The 26,808-nt window shown below is 41.6% G+C and overlaps 1 protein-coding gene across 2 annotated transcripts in view; it reads right to left on the bottom strand.

Annotated features, from left to right (window-relative positions):
• LOC148015015 (tRNase Z TRZ3, mitochondrial-like) overlaps positions 1–26,808 on the bottom strand; it is a 65,703-nt gene that overhangs the window by 24,139 nt on the left and 14,756 nt on the right. The window contains exon 2 of one of the 2 annotated variants that reach the window (XM_087665015.1): positions 10,545–10,634. In XM_087665015.1, the coding sequence (XP_087521141.1) occupies positions 10,545–10,634 (90 nt within the window). Of the gene's footprint in view, positions 1–10,521; positions 10,635–26,808 lie in introns of those variants that run through there. The other variant, XM_087665016.1, reaches the window with a different exon arrangement.

Genomic DNA, 26,808 nt, shown 5'->3' with positions numbered 1-26,808 from the left:
CTCAAGTATTTGCCACATATCATAGACAGATTTCAGTTTCTCGATGTTGAAAAGCAAAGTGTTTGATACCAAACGCTCTATGGTAGAGCGTAAAAGCTCATCTAAATCATCTCACTCCTCTTGATCCATGGTTACCAGTTTTACTCCTTTTGTTTTAATGGGCTTCACCTATTTCTTCCGCACCAAGACATTATAGCATTGCTTCTGCCATACAGCAAAGTTATATGCACCCTCAAGCTTTTTAATATGCAAAAGATTGCTACTATCACTACTGCCAGTGATGCCGGGAGGCATATTCCACAATGGATTCTGTGAGATTTTGCGGTGGATTCCATAAAATTATATTTATTTGCCGGGGCTCGTACACAAGGTGAATTCCTTGTGCGAAATTTGATGGGAACGCCTATCCTTTTCGGGCGTCATGTTAAATTAATATGCAAGTGGGTGATTCTGCAAAATACATATTTAAATTAATGGACGTTTATGAGTTTAGAGTGCGCACTCATATTAAATTAAGGTTAGGACAGATTTCCAATCTATTTATTTATTTTGTAGCTGAAGATTGCTAGGTATTCACTTTTATCGGTTCAATTCTATTATTTTCTAACAATTGTGAATGCTTCAGTTGATATGTAGAGCAGGCGGCGGTGGCGCAGGGAAGCACTGAGCGATAGCATTTATTCAAGTTATTTAGAAAAAATTATCATTTTTTGTGAACACGCATCTTAGGCGTGGCGCCAATATTTATTTTGGCGCGCTTATTTATTGAAGCGCTTGACATATATTTATTATTTTGTATGCGCATGGACGCACGGTTTAAATATTCATTATTGGTCATTGTATTTGGACACAGTCCGACTCTTGGGACCCCCAACCGCTTTATTTTTTATTTGGACAAAAGCAAACACAAAAGCTAAAGCATGCTAATTGTAAATTTAGGCTATTTTTTAGCTTGGAGATGAATAAAATATTAAATACATGCTTTGTGGAGTGCTCACACAAGGCATAGGGGGAGATTATACCCAATTGGTCTTTTTGCTTCATGTCGTGCAGGTCTATTCTGTTGAATTTTGAGCTTAAAGTAGAGTTCATTGTTCTTGGGGACCTTCCCGTGCTCGTTACATACGCATACAGTATCCAATTTGCGCACCAGTGATATCAGAGCGAAGCTGAGATCGAGGAGGGCTTCCAATCGCTTACAATCTCGCGTGAAGACGAAGCTCCTGGAATGATCGAGCTCTACAGTCAGTCTCGCGACAATCCCTCAATACCAGCATATTCCTGGGGTGAAGAACCCCCTGTTATGCTGTTGGATCGCGAAGGACCAGTCTCTGACGACGGAGGACCACTTCCCAAGCTCCTTCATCAAATCATTTATTCTGAGAAGAAAAGATAAGCAATTGTCAATTAGTTTCATTATAAAGCTTAATAAGCTTTTTTTTTTAAAAGCTTAAACTCTCAATTTTAAACGTTTGCGGCGGAAGAATGAACCGATTGCTGTCAACGTCGTCCAGAGAACATGCCGCCGTCCCTGTTGCAGCAATTTGAATTCTTAAAGTTTTTATTCAAAAGCTTTAAGCTTAAGGTTTTAAGCTTTTCTAAAGCTTAAAGCTTCCACTCTTTAATCCCCTACCTAGCAACTATTCCCATTGAACCTACTTTAAACCCATTTTGCACCTTAAGCAAGCCCCTTTTCACACCTGCGTTGTGACAGAGACGAATTCCAGTAAGCAGAGAATCACATGCAAACTATACGGAAGACGTATCCGCTTGGAAGAAGGGTGACATCAATTTTCGTAACCGCGAAGGAGAAAGATTGCTAAAAAGCCTTTTTTTTTTTTTTTAAAGAACAAACCTTATAAACTTGACCTTGAGCTACGCTCATCCTGCTAATAAGATTTCGAGTATGTGACATTGTTTGAAATTTTGCAGGATGACCGATCAAAATATGGAAGATTTTATGGCCGAAGGTGATTTACCGGAACCAACGATGAAGCAAAAACTGGACCTAATTATGATGCAGCTTCAAGACGAACGAAGAGCATGTCAAACTTTGCAAGCTCAATTGGCCAGTCTTTAACGATCTACTGCCGATCAAGATGGACCGCAACTTGAAGATGTTATACGACGCACGATTGATGCGACACTTGAAGCACAATCTATTTGGAAAGAAGCCAAGATAAGTAAAAGAAATTTCAAATTTCGTATTTTCAATGGGTTACACGATGGAAAGACTGTAATTGCTTTTATCAGTCAGTTTGATGATTATTTCCATGAAGAACAGTATACCGAGAAAGACAAAATTAAGTGTGTCACTAATCATTTAGTGGCCAGAGCATCACTATGGTGGATTGTTGTCCGCAAAAGCATTAACTATCCTACTACTTGGGAGACTTTTCAAAAGAAATTTTTGCAGAATTTTCTTCCATCTCAATTCTACGAAAAAGCATTCAAACATCGGGATCTTTTGCAACAAAGAGATTGCGAGTCTATTTCACAATATACCGAGCGTTTCTGGAATGCTTTATTGCAACTTCGAATGCTCGAAGATGTACCTGAGGCGACCCATAAGCACAAGTTTATGTCTGGTTTGCTTGGTCACTTCTATGCGGAAGTGAACATGTTCAAGCCAACAACTCTCGAGGATGCGATTTCCTTGGCCCATGATGCTGAAGACAAAATTCGAGGACAAGAGAAGAGACCACAACAATTCTCAAACAATGGTAACTTCAGTACAAAGCAATTCAATTCTAACTTTCGAAGATTCAATCAAAACCGCTTTGTTCCATCTTCATTCCGTAAATCTTGGACACAACCCCCTACTTTACCATCAAACACAAATCCAAATCCTAAGTCATCTTTCCAACCAAATCTCAACATTCCTAAACTTTCCACTATTACCAATAATGTTTCTAAAGTCAAATCCATAGTCTGCTATAAATGCTATCAACCTGAACATCTAGCGATGAATTGTCAATCCAAAAAGCCAATTGTTCACATCAACTACTTGGGAGCGACTGAAGATGAAGACCATGAAGAAATGCCAGATTTCACGGAAGACGATGACGATAACGGTACTACTTCAGATACTTTACTAGGTATGTCAAATCCCCATTCTTTATTAACGATGAAATGTCTTGTGCATAGTAAAGAAAAGACTGTTTTACATTATGACGGAAGCACACACGATTTTATTTCTGCAAAATTGGTCAAAGAATTGAATTTACATATTGTTTCTACTCATTATCACATCAAGGCTGCATTCCTAGGCACTAGATATAATCGAACACAAAAAGTACATGACTTAGAAATTAAAATTGGTGATTATACTGAACGTAGAAATTTCTTAGTTGTGCCTTTGCAATCTATTGACATTATCTTAGAAATGCCTTGGTGTCATTAGAATAATCTCGATATAGATTATTCCACGCATTCAATGAAGATTTATTCCAATGAAAAACAAATCACATTGCATACTATGCACACTTTTGATAATTTTTCATTGCTTAGTCATATACAAGCTAAACGTGCATTAAGAAAAGGTAGCAAATCCTACTTAATATGGATGAATGAAATTGAAGTTAAAGAAAATCACAAGCATCCTAAGCACGCTCAATTTCTTTCACAATTTAAGATTGTTTTACTACTGACTTACCACCTAGTTTACCACCCACACATCCTAAATATCATAAAATAGATTTAATTTCACCTTTTTAACCACCATGTAAAGCACCTTATCAACATAATCAAATTGAAGAGAAAGAAATTCAAACTCAAGTTGAAAATTTGTTAGCCCGAGGACTCATTAGGCCTAGTAGTTCTCCATTTAGTGCACATGTCCTATTAGTTAAAAAGAAAAACAATACCTATAAAATGTGCATTGATTATCGTGCCCTAAATAAGATCACTGTCAAGAATAGATATCCGATTCCTAGGGTAGACGACCTCATGGATAAAGTACAAGGGGTTGCAATATTCAATAAAATAGATATTAAGTCTGGATATCATCAAGTACAGCTGGACACATCTGATATTTTTAAAACTGTATTTAAAACTCAATTTGGACATTATGAATTCTTTGTTATGCCTTTTGGTTTAACTAATGCGCCATCTACATTCACTCGTATGATAAACCGCATATTTTTAAAGCATCAATATTGTGTCATTGTTTTCTTTGATAACATATTGATTTTCAGTAAAAATAAAAATGAGCATTACGAGCATTTATCCTTAGATATCAAATTATTGAAAGAGAATCAATTATATGCTAATCTTGAAAAGAGTGAATTTTTCGAAACCCAAATTGAATACTTAGAACATATTGTTTCATCTGAAGGTATTAAAGTTGATCCTAAAAAGATAGAAGCAATTTTGAATTGGCCGATACCTAAAAATGTACATGAATTACGTTCTTTCTTAGGTCTTGCTAGCTTTTACAAAAAATTTGTGAGAAATTTTTCATTGCTTACATTATCTTTGGCAAAATTATTGAAGAAATGTATTGTGTATCATTGGTCTGAAAATCAGCAAAAGTCTTTTGATTTATTAAAGCATGCCTTAACACCTGCTCCTATATTGTAACTCCCTAACTTTAATAGACAATATTTCCTAGTAGTCACTGATGCTAGTGGATCTGGAATAGAAGCTGTCCTTATGCAAGATTCCCATCTCATAGCCTACTCTAGCTGCAAGCTTAAACCCTCTGAACTTAAGTATTTTGCCTATGATAAGGAATTACTAGCTGTAGTACAAGCTTTACGTCAATGGAAACATTATTTAATGGGATCTGAATTCATTATTAAAACTAACCAACAAAGTATCAAATATCTCCTTAGTCAGTCATAAATCTCTGATCGTCATATTAAATGAGCTGCTTTTATTCAAAGTTTTCATCCACTTATCCAATATTAATCCGGAAAAGAAAATGTATTACCGATGCCTTGAATAGAATACCAACTATTCATAATATTTCTGTAATCTCTTTTAATTCCCTTATTCCTATGAAAGATACCTATGATCAAGACCATAGTTTTCAAGCTGTTTGGAATAAATTAATTACCAATAACTGGATTCCGATTAATTCATTGTCTTATGTTGATGGATTTATGTTTTATCAGAAAAGGTTATGTGTAACTATTCCATATAGATCATTTGTGTTACACGAAATTCATTGTCTCCCATATCAAGGCCATAGAGGTATTATTTTCACTTTACGTACATTGATTAAAGATTTCTACTGGCCACAGATGAGATCTGATGTTTCTAACTTTGTATCTGAGTGTTTAATTTGTCAAAGAGTTAAGCAACGCCATGGTAAGCAGTATGGTTTGTTAATACCTTTATCAATTCCTGAAAGACCATGGAAATATATTTCAATGGATTTTATTATTGGTTTGCCTAATACTCAACTTAATCACGACATGATTTAGACTATTATAGATCGGTTTAGCAAACAGGCATATTTCATTCCATGTAAAAAACGTTAACTGCATCTCAAGCTACTCAATTGTTTCTGAAAACTGTTTTTACTAATCATGGTTTACCAAAAGTTATTATTTCTAACCTAATTCTAGATTCTGCAATAATTTTTCGACTACTTTGTTTGCTAATCTAGAAACAAAGATTAATTTTTCATCCGCATTTCAGCCTAAAACAAATGGGCAAACAAACAGTACAATCTTGGATCTCTTACGTGCATACACAATTGCAAAACAATAAACATGAGATACACACTTGCATCTACTTCAATTTGCATACAATAACACTTCACATACAGCTACACAGAAAGCACCTTTTGAAATCATTTATGGATATAGATTACCTATACCTATTACTTCATTGTCAAACAAAGTTAAAGCTACTGATGATATTGCCAATATGCATGCTACTATTTTTTATGAAGTTAAAGATATGATTGCGAAAGCCCAACAATCATATACTAAACAAGCTAATAAGAAAAAAAAAGCTATGAATTTCACAGTTGATGATTATGTTTGGTTACGAATTGAAAAGCAAAGACTACAAAGTGTTAAGAAACACCCTATTGTAAAGTTAGCTCCTAGATTTTATGGACCTTTCAAAATCATTCACAAAATCAATGACAATGCCTTTAAATTAGAACTATCCCAACACTCGAAAATCCACAATACTTTTCATATCAGTTTGTTTAGACATTTCAAAGGCCAATTACCTGTCCACCCTGTCTATGAAAATCCTCATTTGTTAGAAGAAGAAACTGAAATCCTTCAACCCGAAACTATTTTAGACACTGATTATATGACCATTAGAATTGGCCGTAGATATTCCAAATATTTGGTGAAATTTAAAAATCATCTTGTTGAAGAGGCCCAATGAATGCACACTCATGACCTAAGTGCTTACCCCTCATTGCTCACTCCACATTGAGCTAATAGCAATTGAGAACAATTGCTATCCTAACCCGGGGGCATAATGCTAGGAGGCATATTCCACTGTGGATTCCGTGAGGTTTTGCGCTAGATTCCGTAAAATTATATTTATTTGCCGGGGCTCGTACATAAGGTGGATTCCTTGTGCGAAAAGTTGATGGGGACGCCTCTCCTTTTCGGACATCACGTTAATTTAATGTACAAGTGGGTGATTCCATAGCGGATGATTCCACAAAATACATATTTAAATTAATGAAAGTTTATGAGTTTAGAGTGCGCACTCGTATTAAATTACGGTTAGGACAGAGTTCCAACCTATTTATTTATTTTGTAGCTGAAGACTGCTAGGTATTCACTTTTGTCGGTTTAATTTTATTATTTTCTAACAATTATGAATGCTTCAATTGATGTGTAGAGCAAGCGGCGCTGGCGCTGCAAAGCACTGGGTGATAGCATGTATTCAAGTTATTTAGAAGAAATTATCATTTTTGATAGACGCGTGTCTTAGACGTGGTGCCAATATTTATTTTGACACGCTTATTTATTCAAGCACGTGACATATATTTATTATTTTGTATGCGCATGGACGCACGATTTAAATATTCATTATTGGTCATTGTATTTGGGCAAGCCCGACTCTTGGGACCCCCAACCGCTTTATTATTTATTTAGACAAAAGCAAACACAAAAGCTAAGGCATGCTAATTGTAAATTTGGGCTATTTTTGAGCTTGGAGATGAATAAAATATTAAATACATGCTTTGTGGAGCGCTCACACAAGGCATGGGGGGAGATTGTACCCAATTGGTCTTTTTGTTTCATGTCATGCAAGTCTATTCTCTTGGATTTTGAGCTTAAAGTAGAGTTCTTTGTTCTTGGGGACCTTCCGACGCTCGCTATGTACGCATACGGCATCCGATTTGCACACCAATCAGTCATGATTTACAGCGTAAAGATGACACAAAGGTCAACAAATGTGAGCCCAAATGTCACACAAATGATCAAGGTACAAAGCAAGTACCAACCAGCAATGAAAATTTAAGTAATTGCGGAAATTTCAAATCTGTAAATTAATTTCCAGATATACAAAATGTATGCTACAGCACACCACAAGCAATTGCAGCCGTATCACAAGCTAATACATCAGTTGCAAGAGAAAGCCCCAAATTTTAGCTGCAATTTCAGCTCCAAATGCATCCACGGGCACCAATTTGACTCTCACACTCAAAAGCCCCAAAATTTCTCTGCTCAAATGACATCAAACATAACTCCCGACTAGATTTCACAAGCCAATTTTGCCAAAATTGCAGCCGTATCACGGGCTAATACATCAGTTGCATGAGAAAGCCCCAAATTTTAGCTGCAATTTCTGCTCCAAATGCATCCACAAGCACCAATTTGACTCTCACAGTCAAAATCCCCAAAAATTCTCTACTCAAACTACTCAAATGGCATCAAACATAACTCCCGAATGGATTTCACAAGCCAATTTTGCCAAAATTTCCCAAATTTTGCAAAAGCCCCAAATTCGTCCAGGGTCCTACGTGCTCAATTCGCATAGAAATTGCATTGCAAGTACATACCAAGACCAAATTTGACCCAAATTTTGCAAAAGCCCCAAATTGTACGTGGTCCAATGTGTCAAAATTCCAAGAATTGCACATGTCCCACTGCAATTTGTCCACATACGTGAAAAGCCCCAATTGCTAAGACCCGAGAGTGTGCAAGAATCCACAAATTTTACATTGACAAGTAAAATCTCCCGCATACCCCCAAATTTTGGGGGTAGAAGCGTGTGAAAGCCCACAAATTTTAAACAAAGGATAGACCTTTGAGGAAAATAAATGATTTCTTTTTTTTTGGAGAAGGAATGATGGGCGACGGCTCACTGCCCATCGAACCCTGCACCTGCATTGACCTGCCCTGACCCACACGCGTGTCGCCAACCTACCAAACTGATGCCTGGACGACCTGTCGAAAGAACTGCCCATCGAGCACTGACCTATCCACCCTGTCGAGAGCCTGTCTGCCCCACGCAGACCTATCCACCCTATTGAGGGCCTATTGGCCGCCGCACCCCTGACCAAGGCTGACGACCTGCAACCTGACTGCGACCTACAACCTTCAACAACCTGCAACCTTCAACTCTGATACCAATTTGTGGTGATTGACGAGTACTGGAGGTTCAACGTTAGGCAATGGCGATGGCCGAGGGGGGGAGAGAGAGAGAGAGAGAGAGAGAGAGAGAGAGAGAGAGAGAGAGAGAGAGAGAGCAGCAATAGTAGAGTGATGCATGATATGTGGATACGAAAAAGATGTACCACTCTTTAGGTTTTTGTAAAGGTCTTAAGTACAAGTGCTAAGGGTGTGTTCACACCCGAGCACGTATAAAAGGCACGATGGCCCTTTATTCCCAACAACTACTAGGTTGGATAGAAGTTATGCAACACTTGGAGCACTTGAGGGAAATTCCAGGAACCCCGAACTAAATTATGATTATTTGATACATTGATTACCCCAGCCTTGCTATACGAATCCCCAGTATGGAGACCAAGGTTTTGCAAAAATACTTGGAAGAGCATTGAGAGACCACTAGTGATGATGATTGCTCACATGATACGAAGCAAACCATTGGTAGCTCATGAGATTATTAGAGCAGAGATTGGAGCAACAACTATGGTCACAGAGGCATTATTTCAAGGCATAACTTGCATACAGAGAATATGGGTAGCTCCCTAGATATAGATATCTGAGATTGGCATTGACTTCTCCAAACAGTTAGCAGAGAGCAGGGATATACATTGCTGGTATGCAGAGATGTAGTCATGGTTCAGGACACACGGTGGATGCACTCCCACCACCCCAGTACAGAGAGCATACAAAGAGAAGCTTCTAGGGAGTAAGATAAAAACAAAGACAGAGTCAGCAAGCCAACAGAATCTAACAAAGTTTTTCAGTACTAGCTCCAAAGCTAACTCGCTACATGCTCCTATTACAGATGCTACCACTACAATAGCACCACCACACCATCCACGAGTCAAAGGGGTCACATCAAACCAAGCAGCCACACTCTGCACAACACGACACCCACCATGCCATTGCCATGCCCAACATCCTTACCTCCAGTAAATTCGAGTCATCATTGCTCATCATCAGAGACAAGTACCTCCCCTTAGTGGACTCAATGTCTTGGACCACCCCATGACAAATATTCTTGCCTCAAGGAGGGTAGATTGTTTATAGAGAGTCATATTGATTAGGGTGGGATCCTATAGGTTACTTGAGGAATCATGGAGAGATCATTTTATACATGATGGTAGCCTAAACTTGCAATAGTCATACTTAGCCATTTTCACTTTCATTATTGTTCTCCAATCAAGATGGCATGGTCAGATGTACTCATTTCTTTGTCTCATGGGCCATTGTGGCTATTTGGAGACACACACACACACACATATAAAAGCTATAGAGGTTCCACCAACCATAGCTTTCTACTCCGCACCCTCTTGTACTCTAATCTCCATCAAATTATAAGTATGGACCATACGAAGGCTATGTTTCATGGAAAACAACTTCACCATTGGCATAATCATTTGATGTAACAACAAGAAATAGAAAGCAAGGCAAATTAAGCTCACCGTGAACCTACCATACATTGTTAAAAATAGAGTAACACAATCATGATGACTAACTTAGAGGTATTCAAGGCCCCACTATACAGCAAGACTAAACATATAAACACCTAAGAACTGTAAAACACACTTTAGAAAGGACAACATTTTGATCTGTGAGCAGTTAGATTTCTGAAGCAGATACGAAACATAGCTACATTAATATCATCAAGTTCAGTATAAGCCACCTAGTTTATCAAGCTTTTTACCAACTAACTTTGGCAAATTTTGGCGCACAATATATTTCAATCCACTAATGTAAAATCATCAAACTTCAATCGTGAGAAACTATCACTATAGGTTTCCAAATTGCCATTTAGCAAAAATAAATAAAGCTTAGACTAGGGATAAATATACTCTATTTCTTCGAAAAGATGTCAAACAAGTCAAATGCAGAAATGAAAACCGCTGCACTTTGGAATAACTCAAGTATGGTGTAATACCAAGTGTTATGGTGGATGCACACCTCTCCTGCATTGAAGATGAACCGACGCTGATCAAAAAATAGTAGCACCGTTGGTACTGTGTCACCAGTATCAAGACCTGTCCCATATATCTGCAACATGAACATATCGACATTAACCCCAAAAAACTTCACAATGTCTTATATAGAACATACAAAGCTCACAATTGCCCACCCCCCTCCCCTAAAAGAAAAAACAAACAAAAAAAACAAAACAAAGCAAAATCTCCCCTCATTCCTCATCCCTCATGTACTCACTAACCATTGATATTCCCACTATCACATCATCTTGTGCTTCTCCTGGTGCATGTTCCAAATAGAGGCATGTTGAGATCTCAACCTAGCTCCTCCCCTTCCTTACACAGTTTGTGGGAGTTCTGTCAAAGTGCAGCGGTGCGGAAGCGTAGGACTGAGAGAGAGAGAGAACGCAGAGAGAGAAGAGAGAGAAAGAGACAGTGGAAGATGAAGATCAGCTGTATAAAGTGTGCTGAATACAAAGATATGCAGATATATACACGGACGCAGTGCGTTGGACTGTGTGTCTCCACCTCGACGATGCAACCTGCTGTTCACCTCGAAGTCCGCTGCAGTCTGCACTGTCTCCTGTCTGAAATCTGCGAACAGAGACGGAATCTGCGCGTGCCACCAGTCTGTAATCTGCGAGCAGAGAAGTGTGTGAGACTGCTGAAGTCCTCGGCTATTTATAGCCAGGAAACTGGGCGAAAACCAGGGCAGGTCGGCTGCATTAAATGCATTAAATGCAGCCGACTGGACTGCAGGCAGTCGGACTGCCACGTGGCAGTCCGACTGCACAGTCCGACTATGCAACCGACTGCACAGTCCGACTGGACTGGACTGTGCAGTCCCGTACAGGCGCTGATCTCTAACACCCCCTCTCAGAGCCTGGGCAGGGCAGAAGCCTGAGGGATCTGGAATGCCTCCGAAGTAGAGCCTGGGGAAGTGCCTTCGTAAACAAATCTGCAAGATTGTCCTCGGTCTTGCAATACTCCACAGTGATGGTCTCATCCAGAAGCTTCTCTCTGATGAAGTGGTACTGGATCTCTATGTGCTTCGTCCGGGCATGAAAAACAGGATTCCGTGCCAAGGCAATGCAACTCTCATTGTCACATTGCAGCAAAGTAGGACGAGTCTGGGGGCAGCCAAGCTCCTCCAACAATCTCCGAAGCCACACAGCCTCACATGTGGTGGAAGACGCGGCCCGATACTCTGCCTCAGTAGACGAAAGGGCTACCGTGGGCTACTTCTTGCTACTCCATGAGATAACACCTGCACCCAAGGTAAAACAGTAACCTGTAGTAGACCGCCTGTGGTCCACATCACCGGCCCAATCCGAGTCGCTCCAACCTGCAAGTACAAGATCTGAACCATCTGTCTCTGCGGGATAATGAATCCCTAAATCAGACGTCCCCCTCAAATACCAAAGTATCCTCTGAGCAGCCTGCCAATGCACCGTCTTAGGTTCACTCATAAACCCTGCCAAGAGTCCAACAGCAAAACAAAGATCAACACCAATGTTGAGAAGCCAAATCAAGGATCCAATCAACTGACGATAGCGGGAAGCATCCGCCATTGGAGAAGCTGAATGGGAAGTGGCCTTCCAGTTCGGATCCATAGGAGTAGGAAGGGTCCGACAATCCTCCATCGCAAAAGACACCAAGAGCTCCTGTACATATCTCTGCTGAGAGATGAAGATCCCCCTCTGAGACTGATAAATCTCATGGCCCAAAAAGAAATGGAGTAGACCCAAATCCGTCATCTCGAACGTCCGATGTAAAGCTGACTTCGTCTCTTGGACCTGCTGTGCATGATCACCTGTGACAATCAAGTCATCAACATACAACACAAAAAGCACACAACCATCCTCGGAAGTGTGAACATAAAGCTGCGGATCGGCCTTAGAACGCCAATATCCCAACTGCGACTGAAGGAACGAATCAATCTTCTCATTCCATGCACGCGGAGCCTGCTTGAGGCCATACAAGGCCTTCTTCAACCTGTAGACTTTCCCATCTGAAGATCCAAAGCCAGGAGGCTGCTCAACATAGATCTCCTCCTTCAAATCACCATTGAGGAAGGTCGACTTCACATCCAACTCGTAAACAGGCCATCTCCTATGGCCAGCCAAGGCAAGAACAGCTCTAATGGTCGCCATACGAGCAGTGGGGGCAAAAGTATCATGACAATCAATCCCTGGGCGCTGTGCAAAACCTTTAGCAACAAGGCGAGCCTTGTGCTTATCCAAAGAACCATCGCTAAGGTATTTGGTCTTGAAGACCCATTTGATGTCAATCACCTTCTTATTCGGGGAGCGGGGCACGAGTGACCAAGTGTCATTCCTCTCAATAGCCTCCAACTCGGCTTCCATAGCTTTATTCCATGGTGCAGACTGTAAAGCCTCCTTCACGGAGGTGGGCTCTCGATCCTGCATAACACGGGTCATCAAACAATAGTTAGAGCAAACAAGCTCCGTAGAATGTGCCTGGTGCCACCGTGACCGCCGCGGACCATCCTGCGCTCCCCACTCCTCGGGAACCCCCTCGATCCCTGAATCACGGAGTGTGTCACGGGCCCAGCGAGGAGGAGGCCGAACCTCCCCTCGTCTCTCTCCATCAACTGAAGACCCTGGAATATCCACCGGTGGTAACTCGTCAGGGGTGACCGGTGGAACAGTAGACTCTGTGTCAGAAACAGAATCATAATCAAAAGGCACGGGCTCCAATGGAACTGTAGCAGGAGCCCAACTCTCCCCTGGATCTCCAAGAACGGGATGCTACTCACCCGTTGATATGGCCGAAACCTCCACAAACCGCACATCGCGACTAGTGTACACATCCCGCTTGACGGGATCATACAATCGATAGCCTTGGGACTGGGAGCTGTAGCCAACAAATACCTGTCTTCGGAAAGCTGCTTCAAATCGATTTATCACGATGAGCCTTGGGAATGTGAACATAGGCATCACACCCAAAGACCCTAAAGTAAGAAACATCGGGCTTAGTCCCAAAGTAAGCCCCAAAAGGTATCATCCCATCAACGGCCGACGTGGGGGATCAATTAAGGATGTGGACTGCAGTAGCCACAGCCTCGGCCCACAGAACCTAAGGGGTCTGTCGGTACTCCATCATGGTGCGCGCCATCTCGATCACACTACGGTTTTTCCGTTCAAGAATGCCATTTTCTTGAGGAGTGTTGATATTAGCAAACTCCTGGTGAATACCTTTATCTGCACAAAACCGAGCAAACTCATTAGAAACAAATTCACCACTCTTATCGGATCGCAAGGTCTTCAACTTCCGGCCCAATCGGTTCTCCTCAAAGAGAAGCCAATCCTTGAAGTGGGAGAAAGCTTCTGACTTTAATGCCAAGAAATAGGCCCATGTCATCCTGCTGTAGTCATCTACGATCAACATGAAATACGAGCTCCCACGCAAGGACTCGTTCCTCATAGGGCCACATAGATCCGTAGATACAAGCTCCATCGGTGAAGTAGACCGCCGCGAAGCTGTGTGGGGAATGGCATCCCTATGCTGCTTCCCACGAATGCAGGAGACACATGGCTGCTGGCTCACCACTATATCCGGCAACCCTCGAACAAGCTGTCCACATGACGCCCTCCGAAGATAATCATAGTTGAGGTGACCAAACCGAGCATGCCATAACTCTTACTGTGTCTAAGAGGTAAGAATAAGAGTAGAGAGGGCGGTGGAAGACTTCAATTTATAGATGCCGTTCTCCTCATATCCGGATGATAGAACCTTCCTTGATCCACGATCAAGGACTCGCACCGAATTACTGTCAAACTCCACCAAAAGTCCAAGGGAGCAAATCTTATAAACTGACAGGAGATGATACCCTAATCCTGGTACATGCAAGACCTCTGAGGTATGGGTACCACCACGTCTATTTGGAATAAGCTGCATCTTACCCCGTCCTGCAATAGACACGGAAGAGCTATCTCCAATGAGAATCTGCCCACGCGAGGGTCGCAACTGGGCAACACCATCTGATGAAGGAGTCATGTGCCGGGAGGCACCACTATCAACGATCCACTCTTGAGCCTGGGGAGCCGTTATCGCAACATCAGAAGCATTCGGTGAAGAGTCCTCAATGACAGCTAGATGAAGAAATGCAACTGATGAGGGTGCAGCCACCGCTCCAGAATCCTTTGTGTCCTTCTTATTGGTGTCCTTCTTGTCTTTGTCAAGGCAATCCTTCTTCCAATGGCCAGTCTTTCCACAAATATGACATGTGGATTATTTGTCCTTATCCTTGTCATTGTCCTTCTTTAACTTGTTATCCCCCTTCTTCTTCTTTTGGTCCTTCCCCTTCTTCTAAGAGGCTTGACTGTCAGCGCCTCTGACTTGGAAGCATTCTGTCCCTTTAGCTGTTCCTCTTGGTCCAAGACCATAGGAACCAACTCTTCCCAACGAAGAGTAGACTCTCGCCTCGAAGCAATAAGGGCAGAGTAGAATGTACCGAATCGTGGTGGCAACTGGGACAAGAGTGTGATCGCCATGTCTTCGGAGGAAATCGGCTTCCCCGCATTCTGAACCTGCATCTGAAGCTCTCTTAGTTTGTTGATGTGCTCCCGTAGCGAAGAAGACTTGTTTACGGACAAGGTCCGCATCTGAACCTCCAAAGAAACCCGCTTTATAAGGGTCATCCGGTTGTACATCTGATCAAGCTCCAATCATATCTCCCGAGCCACCGTCAAGTGCTCAATGTGAGCTATCACGGCTGTAGTACAAGATAGAAAAAGAAAGAAACAAATCCTGGCATTCAGTTTGTCCCAGTGAGACTGAGCCTTGGCCAACTCCGCACGAGCATCGGAAGAGAGTTTGGGCTCATCTCTTACCGAGGGCCGGTCGATCTCCTCCTGTACAAGCTCCACCAAATCATAGGACTCAAGGATGGCCAACATCATGACGCGCCAGATGTGGTAGTTGTCGCCATCGAGCTTCTGATCTGCATGAAGAGCCGGTAAGACAGGCACCTTCCGGTCCATAATCGTCTGGAACTCCAAGTCAATCTCGGTAGACATCTTCACCTGTAATGCCTTCACAAACGCAAAAGCAGTCCCCCTCTGACTGTGAAAACTCAGCTTGCTAAGGCTCTTCCACGTCCTGTAACTTCTTCACCCGCCAGAGGCGATGAAAAAGCAAAACCTGCACTTGGAAGCTGAAAACTCAAACTTCCTCCTCGTCAAACAACAGTAAACAACAGCAAATCCACCACCTGGACTTCTTTCCTGCGCGCCCACGCTCGCTTCAGCCTTGTTCCGAGGCGCAGCCCTCCTGCCTGCCCTCAAACGCTGAAAACGCAAATTTGTGTCGCGATAGAAACTCCTCTTCAAGTTGGTTCTATACTCAGTCAGCCCTGTAGCACTGCTTTGATACCATGTCAGAGTGCAGCGGTGCGGAAGCGTAGGACTGAGAGAGAGAGAACGCAGAGAGAGAAGAGAGAGAAAGAGACAGTGGAAGATGAAGATCGGCTGTATAAAGTGTATTGAATACAAAGATATGCAGATATATACACGGGCACAGTGCGTTGGACTGCGTGTCTCCACCTCGACGATGCAACCTGTTGTTCACCTCGAAGTCCGCTGCAGTCTGCACTGTCTCCTGTCTGAAATCTGCGAACAGAGACGGAATCTGCGCGTGCCACCAGTCTGTAATTTGCGAGTAGAGAAGTGTGTGAGACTGCTGAAGTCCTCGGCTATTTATAGCCAGGAAACTGGGTGAAAACCAGGGCAGGACTGGACTGCAGGCAGTCGGACTGCCACGTGGCAATCCGACGCGTACAGGCGCTGATCTCTAACAAGTTCACACTCTCAAAAGCAATTTGTGACTATAATATGGCAGCCTCAACTCAAAATCCCCATCTTGAAAAGAAAGGAACCCTAACATCCCCACCTTCAGCAAGAGAGTTCGATTCCCGCTGTGTATGTAGAAACAAGTACCTTTTCAAAGCAGGGAACAAGAAGGACCATGCAAGGGAACTGCAGCATACATTGCTTAATTGGGTTTTGTGGACATAACATCCCCACCTTCAGCAAGAGAGTTCAATTCATGTATATAGAAACAAGTACCTTTTCAGAGCAGGGAACGAGAAGGACCATGCAAGGGAACTGCAGCATACATTGCTTTATTGTTAGATTGTGAAACTTGGCCTTCCGAAGTGGAGCTCTGAGCCAATCTGTGCAACAAAGACAGTCATATCTAAGAAGCCTCATGGGATCATTATGATCGACCTTAGCAAGGAAAAACACATCGTTGGAGCAATCCTATTGCAACCTTCTATTTCACAAATAAATAAAGGATGATGGTCCCCACACGGAACTGTAAGAAATGCTCGGGCAAACACAAAGAAACACAAAAAATATGACAACACAATGAACACAATCTAATGAATGTTGGAGCTCAGCTGTGGGGATGTGCAGCAACAGTTCGAGGAGAGTGTGTGTGACGGCAAGAGTCAGAGAGAGAGAGTGAAAGTACGATTAGATTTGAGTGTACCAACAATGTGTTGATACACAAAGAATAAAATGTGGCATATTAAGGGTGCATTCACATGTACAACTAAATAGTGTGTGTGTACTATACACAGAGGTCAAACGGGCCTTTATCCCAGCAACCTCCCACTTAAAGGTCCCAAATGAACCTCTAACCAACTCCCACTAGTCGCATGCAATGCTCATGCTGAGCTTTGCTTAGACTTTTAGTGAGAACATCTGTAGGTTTGTCCTATGTTTTAATCTCGGTCAATGTGATTTGACCATCTTCCAAAATCTGTCTGATAAAGTGATATCGCAAATCTATATGCTTTGTGCATGAATTATACATGGCATTCTTAGCCAGATACACAGCACTCTAACTACCACATCCCAAAACTGCAATACCCATAGGCATGCCGAGATCCTCTACAAGTTTGCTCAACCATATAGCTTCCTTAGAAGCTTCAGTAGAGGTGATATGTATTCAACTTCAATAGTACTCAGTGCAACAATGTTCTGCAACCTAGAACACCAAGAAACGGCCCCACCAGCAACTATAAAGACATACCCGCTGGTGGACCTACGAGTGTCCAAGTCACCTGCCGTGTCTGCATCACAATAACCCTACAAACTAAGTGCACCCTGCCCATAGCAAATACACTTTCTTTGTGTACCCTTTAGATATCGAAGAATACACTTGACAGCCTCCCAATGTGTTTTGCCACGATTTGACATAAACTTGCTAACAACTCCCACTACATGAGCAATGTCTGGACGAGTAGCAACCATAGCATACATAAGAGAGTCACAAGCTAATGCATAAGGGACTCCCTTCATAGCATTTTCTTCCACGTCATCTTTTGGGCTGTTGGCTTTACTTAGCTTAAGATAAGGAGATAAGGGTACCCCAAAAGGCTTAGTTTCAGCCATGTTAAATATGTCTAGTACCTTTTCAATGTACTTTTCTTGAGATAAAAACAGCAATTCATGCATTCTATCTCTGCAAATCCTATGCCCAAAATATGCTTTGCATTTCCCAAATCCTTCATGGAGAAAGCTGATTTTAGCTGATTTTTGAGAGCATCCAAGCTAGTCTTTCTTTTCCCAGCTAGCAACATATCATCCACATACAAAACAAGTATGATGGGTCCACCATCTGTATCCTTTTTCATGTACAGGCAATGATCTGCATGGTTGCGTGTAAACTCATGAGATAGTATAAAAGCGTCACTTTTTGTACCACTGTCGTGGTGCTTGGTTCAAACCATAAAGGCTGCGTTTTAGTTTACACACCACCTGCTCTTTTCCAGGAACTACAAAGCCCTCGGGCTATTTCATGAAAATTTCCTCATCAATGTCACCATGCAAGAAAGCTGTTTTTACATCCATTTGGTACAGCTTTAAGTCCAATACAACAGTGAGAGCAAAAAGCGCACATAGAGTGGTCATCTTCACAACAAGTGAGAAGACCTCTTGGAAGTCAATCCCTTCCTTCTGTGCATACTCTTTAGCAACCAATCTTGCCTTGTACTTGGGTTTCCCATCAATTGTCTTTACTTTGTAAACCCATTTGCTTGGAAGAGGCTTCCTTCCTTTGGGCAACGACACAAGATCCAAAGTATCATTTGCATATAGAGATTTAATCTCTTCCTGCATAGCTAGCTCCCACTTATTACTCAATTCACATGACTTGGCCTCTTTGTATGTAAGAGACTCACTCTCATCTGTAAGCATCACATAATGCGACGGATCAAACCTACGCAGTTGCCTTCTTATGCGTGTAAACCTGCCACCCAATTATCAACATTTTCAAGAATTGGATCTACATCTGGAGGTATGTTATTTTCAGCATTTATTGGTAGCTGTAAGTCATTTTCAACATGCTGTTCGTGTTATACAGCACCTTCATTTTCATTACCGGCACCTGCATTTTCATAATCAGCAAGTCTATCTTGCTGTCCATGACCTCCTTGTGCTCCTATTTGCTGTCCATCATTATCTGGCCCAAAAATAACCGGCTGATCATCAGTTTCACTCTGTGGTACAGCACTATGAGGTTCATTTTCTGAAGTAATAGGTGGCTGCAAACTCTAAAATTCGACATTTTTCATATCTTCATTAGAGGCTAAAGTACCTTTCAGCAATTTTGCCTCATTAAACACAACATTACAGCTACGAATAATTTTCTTGGACTGAGGTAACCACACTCTATAGCCAAATTCACCCTCATCACCATAGCCCATGAAAAGCCTTTGGTGGATTTTGGGTCAATTTTGTTCCTCAGCTCATCTCTAACATGCACAAAAGCATCACAGTCAAATATGCGTAAATGGTCATATGAGGCCAATTTGCCACATCAAACCTCCTCAAGGATGCCATTATTTAAGGACCTGTTTGGAGAGCGGTTGCAAATGTGAACCATGGTTTGGAGTGCCTGTCCCCGAAATTCATGAGGGAGATTCGCAATGGACAGCATGTACCACTCTTTCACATAAAGTCCTATTGTATCTTTCAGCCACCCCATTTGAAGAAGGGATGTAAGGGGCTGTAAACTCCCTCTTAATTCCATGCAAGTCACAAAAGTACTTGAATTTAATAGATGTGAACTCGCCCCCATTATCAGTTCTCAAGCATTTCACCTTTCTACCTGTCTGAGTGGTCACAAATGCATGAAAAGTTTTAAAAACAGCAAACACTTCACTTTTCTTTTTCGACAAGTATACCCAAATCTTTTTGAAACAATCATCAATAAAGGAGACAAAATATGCAACACCACCCAACGATTTCACGAGCATACTACAAACATCAGAATGCACTAAGTCCAAGACATTGGACTTACGAGAGACACCAGAATAAAAGAAATTTTTTATTTGCTTTCCAAACTGGCACTCATTACAAAAGTCAAGTTTAGAGCCTTTTCCATCAACCCTCTTCAGAGAGGTAAGGGCAATGAGCATCAAATCCTTTCTGGCTCATATGGCCTAATCTCTTATGCCATAATTGCAAGTACTGCCAATTTCAACAACTACAAGAAACTTATCATTCAAAGCTTTATAGTGCAAACAATACAAAGTTTCCTTCTTGGTTCCTTTTGCAATCAGCATGGAACACTTTTTCACTTTCCACAAACTACCACTAAACAATATAGTGTAACCATGCAAGTCAAGCTGACCAACAGATAGTAAACTCTTTTTAATGCCAAGCACATATCTCACATCTTTCAACACAAGCTCTTGCCCATTGTCAAAGACAAGTGTCCAGTGCCAACCCCATAAATGTTGCAAGCATGGTTATTTCCAAAATATACCTTTCCATAACTGCTTGCATTAAACATAGCAAAACACTCCAAGCAAGGAGTTATATGGAAAGAGGTACCAAAATCTAGAATCCAAGTTTATGTGACACCATCATCAACTGACAAAAGTCCATCAATCACATCAGCCTTGGTAATCCGTACATCTTCCATGTGATACAAGGGCATCATAATCAACTGCACATAATACATTAGCCTCTGTATCCGAAAGTTCCTCTATAACCACACTAGAGGCCACATTGGCCTTTTCCTTGCCTTTGGCTACCTCAAATGCATCTATCTTATCCTCCTCCTTTTTATCTCCTGCATTCTTCTTTCTCTCTTGTTCCTTCGTATAATATCTGCAATCATGTTTCTTGTGGCCCTTCCGAACACAATGATAGCAAGTAATGTCACTCTTTTCCTTTCCTTTGTTTTTGCTCATGTTTCTCTGTCCTGCATTCATTTTTCTTTGCAGCCCTGCCTCTTATATTATAAGCTGAGTTGCTACCTTCTCCACTAGGCATACATCTAATTGCTTCATTCAAGATTGAACCCCTCACCCCATCATATGAGAGATTGGTGTTATTGCTGAGAGAACCACCAAGGTCTCCCAAGAATTAGGCAGTGTCATGATCAAAAAGATCGCCCTCAACTTATCATTTAAGTCCAAATGTGCATCCTTGAGCTGATTTAAAATGCTTGTAAATGCACTCAAGTGCTTAGCTACAGGCTTTGACTCATCCAATCGCATATTCACCAACTTGCGCATTAAAAGCACTTGATTAACAGGGGTGGTCATCTCATAGGTAGTTTTCAGCTTCTTCCATATTGCATAACTTATATCTAAACCCTTAATGTCTATTAAGATATCATCAGTGACACCCATCTTAATGTAAGCCACAGTCTTTTTATTTACTCTGACCCAATCTGCATCAGACATTTGTACGGATTTATCTTCCTCCAAAGCATCCTCACAATCTTTTAGGAACAATATGCCTTGCATATGGTCTTTCCAAAGGTCAAAGCCATGACCATCAAACCGTTTGATATCCATCAAACTCTTGATGTCTGAAATGGAAGAAGTTGCAGCCATCTTGTCATGAACACAAGTAAATGCCCCTGAACTGTAGAAACACAAGCTGAACCAGCAAACACATTGTTGTTCTTCCTCAAACAGTAATAAATCTCTGCTGTTTGTACATTAACCAACCACCACACGCGCAAAAATGCAGAAATTTACCAAATTCTAAACAAACCCCTAAAATTTCAAGTCCAAAAGTGCATAAATGTCAGCCAATTTGACCTAGCCGAGTAAAATTTTACCAATACATGAAAAGCCCCTAATTTCTATGATCCGATGTCAAGAAATTTTACTCAAAAGAGTAAAATTCTGACAAATTTGGTAAAATCCCCAATTTAATTGAGGTCACCACACGCAATGTTTGCAATTTCCCATCTAAATGTCACTATCAGGCATGAACAAGATCAAATCCAGGAAAAGCCCCAAATGTCCAGGCTTGAATTTGCACAAATTTGAGATCTGTGCCTCTAGTGTGCAAACCCTGATTAAAGGAAGGAATTTCAAAGAAGATTTTGAAGAAAATAAGGTTTTTGATTTTTTTTAAAACAAAATGACGGAGTCTATTGACCCATCAGGCGGGTCGCGTGATGGGACTGGCGGCGCCTATTCTGTCGCGTGGCGCCCGCTGGCGCCTAATCAGCTGCCCGCTTCATCAGCCAGTCGCCTCTCGTGCCAGGTTCCCGTCACCTACAAGTGCCTGGTCCGCCTGCCTGCTCCATCGCTCCAGCGCTATGCCATGTCGCCTGTTATAGGCAGCCGCCTATCGACTGGTCCACGCCTCGTCTATCCTGTCCTGCGCCTGGACTGTTTGCCTGCCACTACCCCGCTTAGTCGCCTGCACGCCTAGTATGTAGCTCGCCTATTGCCTGTTGCCCAACACACTAGTCACCAAGAACTCCAACTGTCTGCTGGTCGTCAGCTCTGTCAATTGATCTCGTCAGATCTCGAGAAGCGTGCACTATGTGCTCTGATACCAGTTGTTGGAGCTCAACTAGGGATGTGCAGCAGTAGTTCGAGGAGTGTGAGAGTGACGGCAAGAGTTAGAGATAGAAAGTACGATTAGATTTGAGTGTACCAACAATGTGTCGGTACACAAAGAATAACATGTATTTATACTTAGGGCATATTAAGGGTGTATTCACATGTACAACTGAATAGTGTGTGTGTACTATACACGAAGGTCAAACGGGCCTTTATCCCAACAATGAATGCTAAATGAAGATGAGCGTAAAGGAATATAGACATTACAATGGGGCCTCAAATGTATGTATTCCAAGGGCCAAGGCAAAGGTGAGCTGAAAGTAGTGTCAGAGACGCTAACAACAGCTCTGAGATGTGTCGTACTTGTGATGGATCCCAAAAAACGACAGCAGCAGTCCACCAGGGCTGATGATGATGTGTGCAGCAAAGGAGGAGTGCAAAACACAGTCCTTTGGGCAGCAAGATGTCGAAGAAGACTCTGGACAGTAAATACAAGGTCTGCTGGCTGAAAACACAGCCTCATAAACAGCAAGAGAGGGAGGAGATGCTGATGCTTGCTGGTTGTCCTCTAGTAGATAGGAATGCAAGCTGCAAATGATGACTAAAGCAAGGGTAGGAGACCACATTGTTGCTGAAAACTCAAAAATCAACCTACTGTTTGCTGTTGTTAACGCTTTTTTTTTTTTGCATTTTAGGTGACATTCAACAAAGGTGAGAACATCACAACTCTCTTCCTGCAAGTGTTGCTAATTTTCTCTCCATTCAGGCTCTCTTGCAGCAACACAGCAGCCTTTTTGTGTTTGCAGGTTATCAAAGATGCCTGATTCCCAGTTCCAAGGCTTTGATGACTCACATGAGGAGGTTTCTCATCACTCCTCTGAACGGCAACATGATTATCAAAGGTCACCAAGCCCTTTTGTACACTCTCATCATTCAGAGTAGCCTTCTCCCCCCCCTCTCTCCATGTTTCACATAGAGCCCGTTCTACTAGCTTTTGAAACCACCAGCCTTCTTCTTTGGATAGGGTGGTAAATAACCTGATTTAGCACTAATTACAACAAATTAACAAATTCACAAAATTGAATTGCATACTTTACCATACAATCTTGGACATTGGACACCTTGTTGGCCCCAAAACTTGTGCCCCTTGTGGTAGTTCTTCAAATTTTTATTGCAAATGGATGGAATACAACAAAGATTCTCTAACCTCCTTCGCTAATCCAACTACCTCTTGCTGTCAAAACTAACTGGCAAGCCTCCAAACCAATTTGCCCCTTGGTTTGCTTGGGGATTGGCCTTCACCTTGCTCCTTGATAGAAAAATTCAGCCCCAAATCTGATTTTGGCTCACTGGCCTCTTGAATCTCCCTAAAATTCCTCAATTTCAGCTCTTGGAATTCAAGCCCTAGGCCCTCAATTCTGAGCACACATCCTGAGGCAGCTGTCAATCCCTAATTTCTACTATAAATTAGGGTTTACAGCAGAGATTAACTGAAATCTCTTCCTTTGATGGCTCAAACTGCTGGAAAATGCTAAGATAACTTGAGAAATGGCTAAGGATTGAGAGAGTGTGCTATAGAGAGAATTTCAGAGTTTCATCGCAAGAAACACTAAAAAACTATTGCTGCCCTACTCAAACAACCATGGAACCTACCTATAGCTTAAGACCACCAAAAAGGTTGTTGCCCCCTCCCACATGCTATCACCTGCACCACAAGGACCTTGGGCTGCCGTCACCTGTTCCTAGAGGGCTCCAAACTGTTATCACATACTGGAGGACTAATCCCTAGTGGCTACAAATCACGTCAATAGCCTCTCCTTGCTCTCTAACAGCCTTCTTCTCTCACACAATGGCTGGAATAGACTTCCACCACCGAAAAACGTTTTCTCCACTTGCATAGGCAAGTTTTGCAAAGTGGCAGCCTTCTAATCCCATTTTCCAACATTATCCAGCTTATTAAATTGATTTTTAGAATATTAATTTTGAAAAATAATTTAATAATTATTCTAGTGCTCAAAAAATTAATTTCACCGGCCAATAATTAAACTGGCTAGACCAATTTGTCTTCCAAGTATCACTGAGCGATTATTAGTCCTTAGACCGGCATTAATTAATTTATTAATGCCTAGTCTCTGATGTCACCACTAACATTAGTGGCCAATAAATTGATCTAGGCCAAAATCTGACATCGGGTACCACCTAGTACCTATCAGGCATAACTTATTACAACTTTTTCCTTTGACACCCATAGCATCCTTGGGGTCCTTGGCCTGTTATCATAAAATAATTGCCATGTGCATCGCATATGCTAAACAACCCTGCACATTTGATTAATATCTTATCAACAAGATTAGAGCATCTCAAAATTTCACATCCCTATGAAGACAGCTTAAAATAACCTAACATAGCACCACCTATCCAAGTGTCTATTCTCCCTTCTTTAGCCAAAGAGGCCCAGCTAGATGGTTCCAACTATTGGCTTTGGTCATATAAGATGGAATGCATCCTTGACACCTTTGATCTTTGGGAGCTTGTTACCCTACCTATACTCCATCCCCTGGAGGATCTCTGTGAGGTAACATCAATGGATCGAGCAACCCTATTGGATCGGCTCAACTCTAGAGCCCAATCCTTCCTTTTCATGAGCTTACAAGATTCTATCCTAGTATATGTTCGCAAATTGAAGACAATGGTAGAAGTATAGAAAAAGCTTACATCTTTGTACCATCAAAAGATATTTGCCCATAGGATTTCTCTTGAGAAGAAACTTTGGATACTCAGTGTTGATGGCTCTCCTTCCTAAAAGGATCACATCAACAAACTAGAGGGCATGAGGGATAAGCTTGCATCCCTCGATAGGACTATATCTTTGAAGGATTGGTAATGATTCTCCTAACTCAGCTGCCATCTCCAAAGTTTGATGTGTTCTATGATAGCCTTCTTACATCAAGGACCCAAGAGACTCTTCTTTGGGAGGAGCTTGCCCCACTAGTCTTGGAGCATAATGAGCGGTTCAGAGAGGTAGGAGCCAATGGATCCAACTCACACTACCTTGAAAAGGCATTTTGGAAATGGTGTTTCAAGAACGGTTTTAAAACTCCAAAATGTTTTTCAAGCACAACTGTTTTTTATCCCCTTTTTTCTCTTTTTCTTCTTCTTCGTCGTCTTTTTTAGCCTTGGAGAAGGTGGGAGGAGCACTTATTATTGGGTGTAAAGACCCTTAAACGCTACTCCCGTGTGTATATTACTTTACACATGTGAACTCATCCTTGCGGGTGTAAGTGTACCGTACCCTAAGTATAAATACATTCTTTTATTCTTTGTGTGTACCACACTGGTACACACCTATCAGTCGACACTCACTCTCTTACTCACTCACTGTTCACTCAACCACTGCTGCACCTCGATCGATATGCATATTCTATTTTGCTTTTGCTTGTACTCTTCAAATTGATATTTAGTATCACTGTACTATTAACAGTGCCCAAATACATGTACAAAAAAGCAATATAACAAAAAATTTCAGCATACATTACATACATACATCACTGCTAGGTGACTCCCACTTCAGCAATATCACCAAAAATACATCTGCAACAATCCCAGATCTGGAAATGATATCTCTAAGATTGTTGCACCATGAATATTCAGCAATACATCAACTCAATAGGAGCTACCTAACATGTATACTGCATAGATATATGCCCAAATCGACTTCTGATACACAAAAAAACAAGTGACTCCCACTTCAACAATATCACCAAAAATACATCTGCAACAATCCCAAATCTGGAAATGATCTCTAAGACTATTGCACCATGAATATTCAGCAATACATCAACTCAATAGGAGCTGCCTAACTTATATACTGCATAGATATATGCCCAAATCGACTTCTCAGCAATACATCAACTCAATAGGAGCTGCCTAACATGTATACTGCATAGATATATGCCCAAATCGACTTCTGATACACAAAAAACAAGTGACTCCCACTTCAGCAATATCACCAAAAATACATCTGCAACAATCCCAAATCTGGAAATGATCTCTAAGATTGTTGCACCATGAATATTCAGCAATACATCAACTCAATAGGAGCTGCCTAACAGGTATACTGCATAGATATATGCCCAAATCGACTTCTGATACACAAAAAACACCAAAAATTCTTTGAAATTTCTCCAAAATCTGACATGTGGGATTTTTTTTTTTAATAACTCAAATCACACTGCTTACAACAGCAAGATTGCTTCAGCAATGTCCCCAAAGTGCATTTTACACATCAATTTTGCCAAAATCCACAAATTTCAGCAAAAAACCCCAGAATTTCACTGACCAATCTGGCCCAATTGCATTAATTCATGTTCCAGAGAGCACAAAACAAATAAACTTA

Source organism: Lygodium microphyllum, chromosome 24 (assembly GCF_053477565.2).
Source record: "Lygodium microphyllum isolate KBCC chromosome 24, Lygodium_microphyllum_v1.1.10, whole genome shotgun sequence".
NCBI lineage: Eukaryota > Viridiplantae > Streptophyta > Polypodiopsida > Schizaeales > Lygodiaceae > Lygodium > Lygodium microphyllum.
This window is presented reverse-complemented; position numbering and strand designations above follow the sequence as displayed.